A 13823-nucleotide genomic window follows, 5' to 3' on the forward strand; every position below is an offset into this window, starting at 1 on the left:
AAAGAGAGAAAGAGGGAGGGAAGGAAAGAAAGAAGAGAAGGAAGGAAGGAGAGAATGAAATAAAAAAGCGAAAGAGGGAAGGAAGGAAGGAGAGAAGGAACGAAAGAGAGAAAGAGGGAGGGAAGGAAAGAAAGAAATATAGAGAAAGAAGGAAGGAGAGAAGGAAATAAAAAAAGCGAAAGAGGGAAGGAAGGAGACAAGGAACGATAGAGAGAAAGAGGGAGGGAAGGAAAGAAAGAAATGTAGAGAATAGGCCTGGGTAACAACGGAAAAATTTGTTTCTAAAATCGATTCGTTTTTTGGGGTTTTTTGCGTTTCAATATTTAAAAGAATTCTGAATTTTTCCTTTAAAAAAGTTCGATATTTACGAAATTTCGTAAATGGTAAAAAAATTACAAAACAATAACGAATCGATTCGTTAATGGCAGCCGCGATCGTGCAATACGCTAAAAAAACTTCTGAAGCTTCCCTCTCCCTCTGTTGTTGACTGTTGGTGTGATATTATAATTTTTTTTCACTAATTAAACAAAAAACAACTATAAAACTTGCCCCAGACATGCGGAAATAATAACGAAACGACCTCAAACCAATAATGAAACGAATACATAACGAAATACGAAGCATTTACGAAACGAATTGAAAAATTCGTTTCGTTTTTAAGTTGCTCCAGAATGGTTCGTTATCGCTTCGTTTTATAAAAAAAAAAAAGAATTTTTAACGAATTACGAATTAACGAAACGAAACCACCCAGCCCTAGTAGAGAAGTAAGGGGAAAAGGAAATAAAAAAGCGAAAGAGGGAAGGAAGGAGAGAAGGAATGTGGCCTTGCTCACACCTCTCTTCTGAAGTTAAATTCGGCTTTGGGCAACTTTGCATCATCAGGCCTTTCATCAGGAAAAACATTCCCATTCCCATTATGCACATAGAATCATAGAATCAAAGAGTTGGAAGAGACCTCGTGGGCCATCCAGTCCAACCCATTCTGCCAAGAAGCAGGAATATTGCATTCAAATCACCCCTGACAGATGGCCATCCAGCCTCTGTTTAAAAGCTTCCAAAGAAGGAGCCTCCACCACACTCCGAGGCAGAGAGTTCCACTGCTGAACGGCTCTCACAGCTCTCTTCATTCCCAAGATGAACATCAAACACAATCACAGGCTGACACACAACACTGTCGTTGTACAAATCAGGCCTTTTTTTGAAGGCCATCCCCAAATGAGATGTAAGAATCATAGAATCATAGAATCAAAGAGTTGGAAGAGACCTCATGGGCCATCCAGTCCAACCCCATTCTGCCAAGAAGCAGGAATATTGCATACCCTCCTGGAGCCTGGAGCCTGACATAATGCTCGTCGTTCCAAACTTTGTCTAGCTTGTATGCTTCAAACAGCGAATGGATTTCGCCGGCCAGATCCTCGTCTCCTTTACTGCCGGCCTCGTGGGAGGAAGAAAACACTTTCCTGGAAACAGAGGGCAACAATTAGTTTGCGGTCCTCACTTGTGGAGACACAGCCAACACAAAGCTGGTGAAAATGCTGTCTTTTGAGGCACCTACCTGATGTTTGTTTGGAAGGAAGCACTCTGCAGTCTCTTGGCCAGCTTTTCCTTGAGGTCTCCCCAGTACATCTCCACAGGCGCAGGGACATCATCCACTTGGGCAGAATCCGTCCGTGCAGAGTAACTTGTTGTGTCCAGATTGGCTGTGCATGGTTTTTCCGCTTGCATTCGTCCGCGGTAACTCAGGTAGCCGGTCAAGAAACCTGTTTGAGCATGGAGAGTCACAAGAAGGAGAGTTTTAATGTATGCAAATGACTGAAACTCCTTGCAATGATGGAATTCGTTCCACCATTGCTTTCATTAAATTTATTTAATTTATTTATTATTTGGACTTCTATGCGGCCACTCCCCTGGGGCTCGGAGCGGCTTACAAGGATGGCTAAAATCTAACAAAATTTAAAAGCCATTTAAAACAATTTAAAAACCGCAATATCAAATTTTTTTGGTCGTGTCAGGAGTGACTCCTGGTGTGAGAGAATTGGCCGTCTGCAAGGACGTTGCCCAGGGCATGCCCAGATGATTTGACGTTTTTATCATCCTTGTGGGAGGCTTCTCTCATGTCCCTGCATGAGGAGCTGGAGCTGATAGAGGGAGCTCATCTGCCTCTCCCCGGATTCGAACCTGTGACCTGTCGGTCTTCAGTCCTGCCGGCACAGGGGTTTAACCCACTGTGCCACTGGGGGCTCCAATAGTGACACCTAGTAAACACAAGTCTTCATAATATTATAGAATCATAGAATCAAAGAGTTGGAAGAGACCTCATGGGCCATCCAGTCCAACCCCATTCTGCCAAGAAGCAGGAATATTGCATTCAAATCACCCCTGACAGATGGCCATCCAGCCTCTGCTTAAAAGCTTCCAAAGAAGGAGCCTCCACCACACTCCGGGGCAGAGAGTTCCACTGCTGAACGGCTCTCACAGTCAGGAAGTTCTTCCAATGTTCAAATGGAATCTCCTCTGAGTATTAGCTTACTAAGAACTGACCATGGAACAACAGACGGGTTCCAGATTGGGAAAGGCGTACGGCAAGGCTGCAGACTCTCACCCAACCTTTTGAACTTGTATGCAGAACACATCATGCGAGGATGTGCGGGGCTTGAGGAATGCAAAGCTGGGGTGGAAATGGCTGGAAGAAACATTAACAACCTCAGATATGCAGATGACACCACTCTGATGGCCGAAAGCGAGGAGGAGCTGAGGAGCCTTCTAATCAAGGTGAAAGAAGAAAGCGCAAAAGCCGGGTTGCAGCTAAACATACAAAAACTAAGATTATGGCAACAAGAATGATTGACAACTGGGAAATAGAGGGAGAAAATGTGGAGGCCGTGACAGACTTTGTATTTCTAGGCGCAAAGATGACTGCAGATGCAGACTGTGGCCAGGAAATCAGAAGACGCTTCTTTCTTGGGAGGAGAGCAATGGCCCATCTCAATAAAATAGTAAAGAGACATCAGACTGGCAACCAAGATCCATTGCCTAGTCCAAGCCATGGTCTTCCCTGTAGTCACCTACGGATGTGAGAGCTGGACCTTAGGGAAGGCTGAGCGAAGGAAGAGAGATGCTTTTGAGCTGTGGTGTTGGAGGAAAGTCCTGAGAGTGCCTTGGACTGCGAGAAGATCCAACCAGTCCATCCTCCAGGAAATAAAGCCCGGCTGCTCACTGGAGGGAAGGAGACTAGAGACAAAGTTGAAGTCCTTTGGCCACATCATGAGGAGACAGCAAAGCCTAGAGAAGGGAATGATGCTGGGGAAAGTGGAAGGCAAAAGGAAGAGGGGCCGACCAAGGGCAAGATGGATGGATGGCATCCTTGAAGTGACTGGACCGACCTTGAGGGAGCTGGGGGTGGTGACGGCCGACAGGGAGCTCTGGGGAAAGTGGAAGGCAAAAGGAAGAGGGGCCGACCAAGGGCAAGATGGATGGATGGCATCCTTGAAGTGACTGGACCGACCTTGAAGGAGCTGGGGGTGGTGACGGCCGACAGGGAGCTCTGGCGTGGGCTGGTCCATGAGGTCACGAAGAGTCGGAGATGACTGAACGAATGAACAACAACGGACTAAATCAAAAACATTTACATTACATAATAATGAAAATTGGATAAAGACTTTAAAGAAATAGTCTATCAAGAAAAATCGATGAAATAACCATGAAAAGACAGAAGTGAAGAGAAGAACAGGTTTACAGCAGGCATGGGCCAACTTGGGCCCTCTGGGTGTTTTGGACTTCAACTCCCACAATTCCTAACAGCCTACCGGCTGTTAGGAATTGTGGGAGTTGAAGTCCAAAACACCCAGAGGGCCCAAGTTGGCCTGTGTCCGGTTTACAGAGTTCCCGCTTTTGCGCCTTACCTATCAGGAACAGCATGGCTACTGCAGAAAGGACGAACCAGATGTGCCGGTTGCTGTTCCTTGGCCGGACGGTCTGGGTGTGGAGGTGGTCAACGGAGCCGTTTTCGCCCACTTCCTCGTCTTCGGCAGAGAGCTTCATTTCGACGTGGCTGTTGTCCCCGTCGGGCTGCCGGGCGAGACTGAAGCGGGTATAAGAGAGGGGCTCCCCTCCAAACTGAAGAAGAGAGAGGCTACCGTCAGAGATAAATGCATGCACGAGTTATCCCTTCACATGAGCTGCTAGATTACCAGATAAATGTTTGCAAGCCTGTTTTCTGAAGATAGGAAGGAGTCCACTGACACTACTAGCATTTTGTCTGGAATTTGATAAGTGTGCTGGTTCAGCTGTACCAGAAGCTCCCAGAAGCTTTATTTGCCTTGTATTAAGTGTTTCCTTGCAGCCCAAGGCTTGGGATTTTGCAAACTTCCTGTTAAAGTTTGCAGTTATAGGGCAGGCCACCTGTCCATCATCATTAGGTTCCTTAGTTCCACCCCTTTTGGGTTTTGAGAAGGAAAGGGAGCCACAGGGAGGAGGAAGCAAGCTAGTTTTCTGCTTCCTTGGAGACTAGGACGCGGAACAATGGCTTCAAACTACAAGAGAGGAGATTCCATCTGAACATGAGGAAGAACTTCCTGACTGTGAGAGCCGTTCAGCAGTGGAACTCTCTGCCCCGGAGTGTGGTGGAGGCTCCTTCTTTGGAAGCTTTTAAGCAGAGGCTGGATGGCCATTTGTCAGGGGTGATTTGAATGCAATAATCCTGCTTCTTGGCAGAATGGGGTTGGACTGGATGGCCCATGAGGTCTCTTCCAACTCTTTGATTCTATGATTCTATGATTCAATTCTAGTCAGTCACACACAACCCTATACGGTTCCGGCCCAGCGTATCTGTCCGAACAGATCTCCCTCTACGTCCCACTCCGGAGCCTAAGATCCTCTGGGGAGGCCCTGCTCTCGACCCCGCCTCTATCACAAGTGCGATTGGCGGGGACGAGGAGCAGGGCCTTCTCGGTGGTGGCCCACCACCTGTGGAATTCACTCCCTGGGGAATTCACTCTATCACAAGTGAGATTGGTGGGGACGAGGAGCAGGGCCTTCTCGGTGGTGGCCCCCCACCTGTGGAATTCACTCCCCGGGGAATTCACTCTATCACAAGTGCGATTGGCAGGGACGAGGAGCAGGGCCTTCTCGGTGGTGGCCCACCACCCGTGGAATTCACTCCCTGGGGAATTCACTCTATCACAAGTGAGATTGGCGGGGACGAGGAGCAGGGCCTTCTCGGTGGTGGCCCCCCACCTGTGAAATTCACTCCCCGGGGAAATTAGATCTGCAACATCGCTCCTTTCCTTTAGGAAAAAAACTAAAAACATGGATTTGGGACCAGGCATTCGGACAATCGGGCAGATAAAGAAAGAACTTTGACGATAACTAGGAAATGATTAATGGATTAGATCTACGGAACTCTGGAAAACGAAACGCTGATCATGAGAATGGTTTTATATGATGTGTTATGTACTGGTTGTTTAATTGTTTTAACTGTGATAACTGGTTTTTTAACTACATTTTTGTATATTATGTGTAATTTGTATAGGCATCGAATTGTGCCTTTTTTTTTTTGTAAGCCGCCCTGAGTCCTCCTTCGGGGGTTGAGAAGGGCGGGGTAAAAGTACCAGAAATAAATAGATAAATAATGAAATAAGGAAGCTAGTCTATAGGACGCAGACAGCTCGTCCCGTAGGAAAAGCTTCATTCCTTAGGACCATCCGGGGATCATCCAGGGAAATAGGAACAGAAGGAAAAGGTCCCAAAGGCTCTGGTTGAGAGCCTCACAGCACCAGAGGGGAAAACAGCCCTGAAGTTCCCACAGGACAGCATTACAGAACCACAGAATTCCAGCTGGAATATCTTCAAGCCTTGGCTGGTAGGTTTACTCGATGTCCAGACGCATTTGGGATCGGTAGTAAGACCCAGACCAGCGAGGCCCACATAATAGACAGTTTGAAGATTTGTTATTTGTTCCTTAATAAAGACTTTGTTGTACCATTAAAGACTCCAAAGACTATCACTTCAGGAATTCCCTAAGAATCTCTCTTTGAGGCACCCCGGCTTCCCACTGGGAAGTATTTATTTATTTATTTATTTATTTATTTCCTTTGCTTTTATACCGCTGTATCTCAAGCCCGAAGGCGACTCACAGCGGTTCACAAACAGTAAAAACAGTAGAAACAGCAGTGGTTCCATACAACATATAACAATTGACTTAACACATTATCCATAAATTACCAATAAGCAATTACAATACACAATTATCACGAAAAACAACCGTACCCAATCTTCTCATCATCCAAGCGTAGTCCAGGTTCGTCGTCCATTGTTCCATTCCTATGTTCCATTACCAGATTGCACTAAATTACTCAAACGCCTGCACAAACATCCAGGTCTTCACCTTTTTGCGGAATACCATTAGAGATGGTGCTAGTCTAATGTCCGTAGGAAGGGCGTTCCACAGCCGAGGAGCCACCACCGAGAAGGCCCTATCTCTCGTCCCCGCCAGCTGTGCTTGAGAAGCAGGCGGGATCGAGAGCAGGGTCTCCCCGGAAGATCTCAAACTCCTGGTGGGTTCATAGGCAGAGATGCGGTCAGATAGGTAGCTTGGGCCAGAACCGTTTAGGGCTTTAAAGGCCAACGCCAGCACTTTGAATTCAGCCCGGTAGCATATCAGTAGCCAGTGGAGTTGGCGAAACATCCTATATATACATCCTATAGAATACATCCTATACATCCTATAGAATAAATACATCCTATAGAATAAATACATCCTATAGGATGTATTCTATACATCCTATAGAATAAAGACAATTTGTTCAGACCCAGTGCGCAACAGAACAATTACGTAAAGGTAAAGGTTTCCCCCTGACATTAAGTCTGGTCGTGCCCGACTCTGCGGGGGTAGTGCTCATCTCCATTTCTAAGCCAAAGAGCCGCCGTTGTCTGTAGACACCTAGAATCATAGAATGAAAGAGTTGGAAGAGACCTCATGGGCCATGCAGTCCAACCCCATTCTGCCAAGAAGCAGGAATATTGCATTCAAATCACCCCTGACAGATAGTCATCCAGCATCTGTTTATAAGCTTCCAAAGAAGGAGCCTCCACCGCACTCCGGGGCAGAGAGTTCCACTGCTGAACGGCTCTGTGTCTTACATTTGCACTTCAGACGTAACCTCAAAATAGTTCCAATACAGGCCAGTGTTGACTGCTGAAGAATATCAATAAACATTTATGTTTAGCTGTCATAAATATGTACATGTGTGGCTCTTCCCAACTCGGTGCTTCTCTCCTAAGTTTTGTTTGCATCATGAGTTTGGTTTTGACTCTTACAACACTGGGAGGAAGCACTGGTAATTTTCAGAGGCTTATTGCCTAGCTTCGTTCAAAAGGGTTGCCCATTGGCAAGTCAAATGATGGCCAAGCCCCAACTAGGAACAGCTTACTTCAGCCTGAATTATGCCAGATACACCAACGTATAAAGCTGATGGACCAGATTGAACTAAAGGATCCCAAAAGGGGCATTTCTGTCCTTCCTTGGCATAATTACAATACTGGTTTCGCCCTTACCATGTTATATATGGCTTTCCTGGCATGATCCATCCTCCTTCCAGGCACTCCTTCACGTCCTTGACCAAAACCTAAAAGTTTGAAGAGAAAATTAGACACGCTATTATTTGCACTGGTACGGTATAATCAAACACTATGATAAATCACAAATTACACCTCTGTAATAATAGTACTTATAATATATCCCACCACTGGTACCAATTATAACGTATATACTATAATATCCCACAGCTGGACACTACTGTAAAGGATTATATATAATATCACACCACTGGACACCAGTATAAAGGATTACATCACAGCCAGTGAGGCGAGGCTGGAGGCTTATTGATAATATAGCTGGGCCTCTCTCGTCCCCAACAAAGGTATCTGCAAAGGAGACGGGACCGAGAGCATGGCCTCCCCAGAAGATCCTAACCTCCAAGATGGTTCATACAGGAAGGTGCATTCAGACAGGAAAGCTGGGCCAGAACTATATAGGGCTTTATAGGCTAAATATGCTGGTGACAACATCATCTGTGCGCATTCAGAAGAAGACCTACAAGCTACTCTAAATACCTTCGCAGAAGCATACAAGAAGCTTGGTCTGTCATTGAACATTGAGAAAACCAAAATGTTCTTCCAGCAGTCACCCGCCATCCCCTCTCCAATGCCAGAAATACAGCTTAATGGTGTAACATTAGAAAAGGTGGACCATTTCCGCTCCCTTGGCAGCCACCTCTCCACCAAAGTCAACATTGACACTGAAACACAACACCGCCTGAGCTCTGCAAGTGCAGCATTTTTCTGAATGAAGCAGAGAGCGTTTGAGGACCAGGACATCCGTAGGGAGACCAAGGTGCTTGTTTATAAAACTATTGTCCTCCCAACCCTGCTATATGCCTGCGAAACGTTGACAGTCTACAGACATCACATGCAACTCCTAGAACGATTCCATCAGTGTTGCCTCCGAAAAATCCTGCAAATCTCTTGCGTAGACAGTAGGACAAATGAAGAAGCAAAGACCACCAGCATTGAAGTGATGCTCCTCTGCCATCAACTCTGCTGGACTGGCCATGTTGTCCAGATGCCCGACGACCATCTCCCAAAGCAGTTGCTCTACTCCGAACTCAACAACAGAAAACGGAACGTTGGTGGACAGGAAAAGAGATTTAAAGACGGGCTCAAAGCCAATCTTTAAAACTCTGGCATAGACACTGAGAACTGGGAAGCCCTGGCCCTTGAGTGCTCCAGCTGGAGGTCAGCTGTGACCAGCAGTGCTGTAGAATTTGAAGAGGCATGAATTGAGGGCAAAAGAGAGAAACGTGCCAAGAGGAAGGCGTGTCAAGCCAACCCCGACCGGGATTGCCTTCTGTCTGGAAACTGATGTCCTCACTGTGGGAGAACATGCGGGTCAAGAATAGGGCTCCACGGTCACCTATGGACCCACAACCAGGACACTGAACTTGGAGGATAATCTTACTCGGACAATGAGGGATTGCCTAAGTAAGTATAGGCTAAAGCTAGCACTATGAATTGTGCTCGGCAGCAAACAGGCAGCCAGTGGAGCTGGCGCAACAGCAGCGTTGTGTGCTCCCTGTACGCAGTTCTGTTGAGCAACCTGGTTGCCGCTCATTGGAACATTTGAAGCTTCTGAACAGTCTTCTAAGGCATGTAGAGTGCATTGCATTAATCTAGTCTTGATGTAACAAGAGTGTATGGCCAAGTCTGGTTTCTCAAGGTATGGGCGCAGTTGGCACACAAGTTTTAGTTGTGCAAACGACCCCCGGTCACCGCCGACACCTGGAGTTCCAGACTCAGTGATGAGTCCAGGATCACTCCCAAGCTGCGAACCTGCATCTTCAGGGGGAGTGCATCCCCATCCAGCACAGGCTCTAACCCTATACCCTGTTTGGCCTTGCAACTGACGAGGAGTACCTCTGTCTCGTCTGGATTCAATTTCAATTTGTTTGCCCTCATCCAGACCGTGACAACTGCCAAGCACCGGTTCAGGACCTGGACAGCTTCCTTACCAGCAGGTGGAAAGAGACGACCGAGTTGGACATCATCTCCGTACAGATGACATCCAACTTCAAAACTCTGGATGATCTCTCCAAGCAGCTTCATGTAGATGTTAAACAACATGAGGGACAGTATTGTATCCTGCAGAACCCCACAAGTCAAAGACTATGAGGCTGAGCAGGTGTCCCCCAACAACACCATCTGAGAATGGCCCTCCAGGAAGGGTCGGAGCCACTGTAAAACAGTACCTCCAAGACTCATTCCCAAGAGGCGCCTCAGAAGGATACCGTGGTCTATGATGTCGAAGGCCACTGAGAGGTCCAGAAGAAACAACATGCACACACTCCCTTTGTCTAATTCCCAGCATTGATCATCCACTAAGGCAACCAAGGCTGTTTTATTTCCATGACCTAGACTAAAGCATGACTGTACTGGATCCAGATAATAATAATAATAACAATAACAATAACAACAACACTTTATTTGTACCCCGCCACCATCTCCCCAAGGGACTTGGTGCGGCTTACATGAGGTCGAGGCCAAATACAACAATACAGACAATAAACAACAGTACGAGCAATTAAAAATAAAAACATAGGCAATAAAAATATACATCATCATCAATAAGACAACACACAATTAAAAACAGTGGGAAGGCCAAATGTACAGTTAAAATTGGAAATAATGATGGGACATAGACGAAAAAGAGATAGTGGTGTTTGTGGAAGGGCATACGAGCAGACCTAAAAAAAATAATATGTAAAGTGCTTTGGAGGACAAAGTGCGATGGGATCATTATTCCGGGAAGGCACACTGGAACAGCCATGTCTTCAAGCTCCTCCTGAAGACTGCCAAAGTTGGGGCCTGTCTGATGTCTTTAGGGAGTGTGTTCCAGAGTTGAGGGGCCACCACCGAAAAGGCTCTCTCTCTCGTCCCCACCAATCGCGCCTGCGATGCTGGTGGGATCGAGAGCAGGGCCTCTCCGCATGATCGAAGGGATCGTGTGGGTTCATATATGGAGATACGGTCACGCACGTAGGCGGGTCCCAAACCGTTCAGGGCTTTGTAGGTAAGAACCTGCACCTTGAATTGGGTCCGGTAAATGAATGGCAGCCAGTGGAGCTCCTTGAACAAGAGGGTTGACCGCTCCCTATAAGGAGCCCCAGTTAACAACCTGGCTGCTGGCCGTTGGATCATCTGAAATTTCCGGGCCGTTTTTAAGGGCAGCCCCACGTAGAGTGCATTGCAGTAATCCAGTCTAGAGGTGGACCACTTTGGCCAGATCCGCTTTCCCGAGGTACGAGATAATCAGTTTCCTCCAAAAACCCCTTGGAGGAAACATCTTAAGGCAGGGTGGGCAAACTTGGGCCCTCCAGGTGTTTTGGACTTCAACTCCCACAATTCCTAACAGCCTATCGGCTGTTAGGAATTGTGAGAGTTGAAGTCCAAAACACCTGGAAGGCCCAAGTTTGCCCATCCCTGTTTTACGATGTCTCTTTTCACATCCGGGCACCTTGCAGATTTCTTTCCCCCATGGATGCTTGCCAGGACCTATTTATTGCTCTCTCCACAATGTTGCTCTCCTCTCACTGGCGCTACCGCCTCCCATAAGCAATGCCCTTCCCGGATTGGCTCCATCCCTCAAAGAAAACACACCACCAAATTGCTTTGCACAGTCAGCCGGAGAGGGACTTGCGCGTTTTGCAAGAGGCAAGATGCAACTCAGGGAATGAACTAGGAGCTACATTACATTAAGGAGAGTGACCATTTATCTCATTTCTGTTTGCTCCATCTATAGCAGGGGTCCTCAAACTTTTTAAAACAGAGGACCAGGTCACAATTCCTCAAACTGTTGGAAGGCCGGGTTATAATTTGAAAAAAAACATGAATGCATTCCTATGCACACTGCACATCTCTTATTTGTAGTGCAAAAAAAAAACACTTAAAAGCAATACACTAATTAAAATGAAGAACAATCTTAACAAATATAAACTTATTAGTATTTCAATGGAAAGTGTGGGCCTACTTTTGGCTGATGAGATAGGATTGTTGTTCAATGTATTGTCGAAGGCTTTCATGGCTGGAACCACTGGGTTGTTGTAGGTTTTTTCGGGCTGTATGGCAATGGTCTAGAGGCATTCTCTCCTGATGTTTCGCCTGCATCTATGGCAAGCATCCTCAGAGATAGTGAGGTCTGTTGGAACTAGGAAAAAGGGTCTACGGGCCAATGGAGACTGTACTTCAGACATCAGATGAGCTGCAAGACCAAGAACAAGCCACGAGAGTCAAGACGAAGATCCACCCAGAGGAAAAGTGTTCTTCCAACTGACCGCAGAGGGAAGCTGATGAGGAAACACAACATACAAACTATCTACAGACCCACCAAGAAAATACAACAAATGCTACGTTCAGCAAAGGACAAGAGGGATCCTCTCACCTCTGCAGGAGTCTACTGTGTACCATGCAGCTGTGGACAAGTCTACAGAGGGACCACCAAACGCAGCAGCATTGCCCAACACACGAATCAAGGAACATGAAAGGCACTGCAGACTGATTCAACCAGAGAAATCAGCCATAGCAGAGCACCTGATGAACCAACCTGGACATAGCATTTTATCTGAGTGCACAGAAATGCTGGACCACTCTCACAACTACCATGTCAGACTACACAGGCATGTGCACAATTTCAACAGAAAGGAGGAAACCATGAAAATGAACAAAATCTGGCTACCAGTATTAAAAAAAAACTCTAAAATTGCAACAGCACAACAACAGAGAGGAAACAAGCAAGGACATCTAATTACCTCTCAACAGAGGTTTGCTCCAGGCACAGTCATCCCATAGTATGCTAATCAAGGTGGTCAGCTGAAACAATCACACCTAGCTCCAACATACAAGAGTCCTTTGACTCACCCTGGTCATTCCACAGATATATAAACCCATTTCCCTAGTTCCAACAGACCTCACTACCTCTGAGGATACTTGCCATAGATGCAGGCGAAAAGTCAGGAGAGAATGCCTCTAGACCATGGCCATAGAGCCCGAAAAAACCTACAACAACCCAGGACTGTTGTTGTTTTTATTGCTGTCCAATGATTCCCAGGTCATTCCTACTGCAGTTTTCCCCACATGGATCTAGTCTTCTGCCAGGGAACTTGAACTTAGCAAGGCATTTCTGGACCAGTGCCTGGCCTGAGGTTGACCTTTCCAAGGTGGTCTCCAATACATTCCCATGTGTGCTTGGAAGGCACTGAACTGGAGCCAGGAGACGCTTATTGGCACACCCACACAGGCTCTTTTATGTCCTTATTTTTGATGCCAACCTTGGAAGTATGAGGGTTGAATGGAGACTAGGACACAATGGAACAATGGCTTCAAACTACAAGAAATGAGATTCCATCTGAACATAAGGAAGAACTTCCTGACTGTGAGAGACGTTCAGCAGTGGAACTCTCTGCCCCGGAGTATAGTGGAGGCTTCATCTTTGGAGGCTTTAAAACAGAGGCTGGATGGCCAACTGTCAGGGGTGCTTTGAATGCTTCTTGGTAGGGGTTGGACGATATGGCCCATGAGGTCTCATTCTATAAGAATGGATGGCTGTCTGTTGGGAGGGTGGGTTTGGATTGGCTATTCCTGCATGGCAGAAGGTTGGACTTGATGGCCCTTGTGATCTCTTGCAATTCTATAATCTGTGTAAAGAATGGGTCTTTATTTTGTTCCCAGTACAAAAGAGAACCAAACCCTTCTTTCTGGACTGCCAAACCCCAGAAATAATTTCTATTGCAGCCAGCGATGAAGAACATCTGAAGCTGACGTGCTATGGAGGGCCACCACAACTCCAAGCCTCTCCACTAAGCAAGACAACATCCCCAGAAGTCTTCTAAACCTCTAAAGTTGCTTTGTACAGCTGCTTGGAGCATTTTCTCAACTGTCCAGAATTTGCATGTGGCTCCATTAATTCAGATATGGTCCACCAATGACACAGCAACGAAGAAACTCGGTTCTGTGCATGCTCTGCGCCCAAAGAGATTAACAGATTCAAGGAAAATCAGGCCATCATCACATGGACAGCGCTGAGCTGCTGGGTGAAGATAGCCAGAGAAGAGGAACCCCACCTTTCTGTTGGGAAGACAAGGAGATTTCCTAGAAATGGGAACCGGTGCCTTATCTGCAGAACTTCTCCTTGAAGCTGAACGCACAGATAGGCAAGCAAGAGCTTGGTTTTGTGACCCAACCTGGTGGAACTCCAAAGAAATGAAATGCTTCCAG

At 46.6% G+C, this 13823-nt stretch overlaps 1 protein-coding gene across 1 annotated transcript in view; it reads right to left on the reverse strand.

Annotated features, from left to right (window-relative positions):
• Positions 1-13823, reverse strand: part of TFRC (transferrin receptor) — a 68755-nt gene that overhangs the window by 38121 nt on the left and 16811 nt on the right. Inside the window, exons 2-5 of the mRNA XM_067466123.1 lie at positions 7554-7624; positions 3902-4115; positions 1555-1759; positions 1319-1459 (exon numbers count right to left, since the gene is read on the reverse strand). Coding sequence (XP_067322224.1) covers positions 1319-1459; positions 1555-1759; positions 3902-4115; positions 7554-7624 — 631 coding nt within the window. The remainder of the gene's footprint in view (positions 1-1318; positions 1460-1554; positions 1760-3901; positions 4116-7553; positions 7625-13823) is intronic.

The sequence above is a fragment of the Anolis sagrei genome, chromosome 3, assembly GCF_037176765.1.
Source record: "Anolis sagrei isolate rAnoSag1 chromosome 3, rAnoSag1.mat, whole genome shotgun sequence".
In the NCBI taxonomy this organism is placed as follows: Eukaryota; Metazoa; Chordata; class Lepidosauria; order Squamata; family Dactyloidae; genus Anolis; species Anolis sagrei.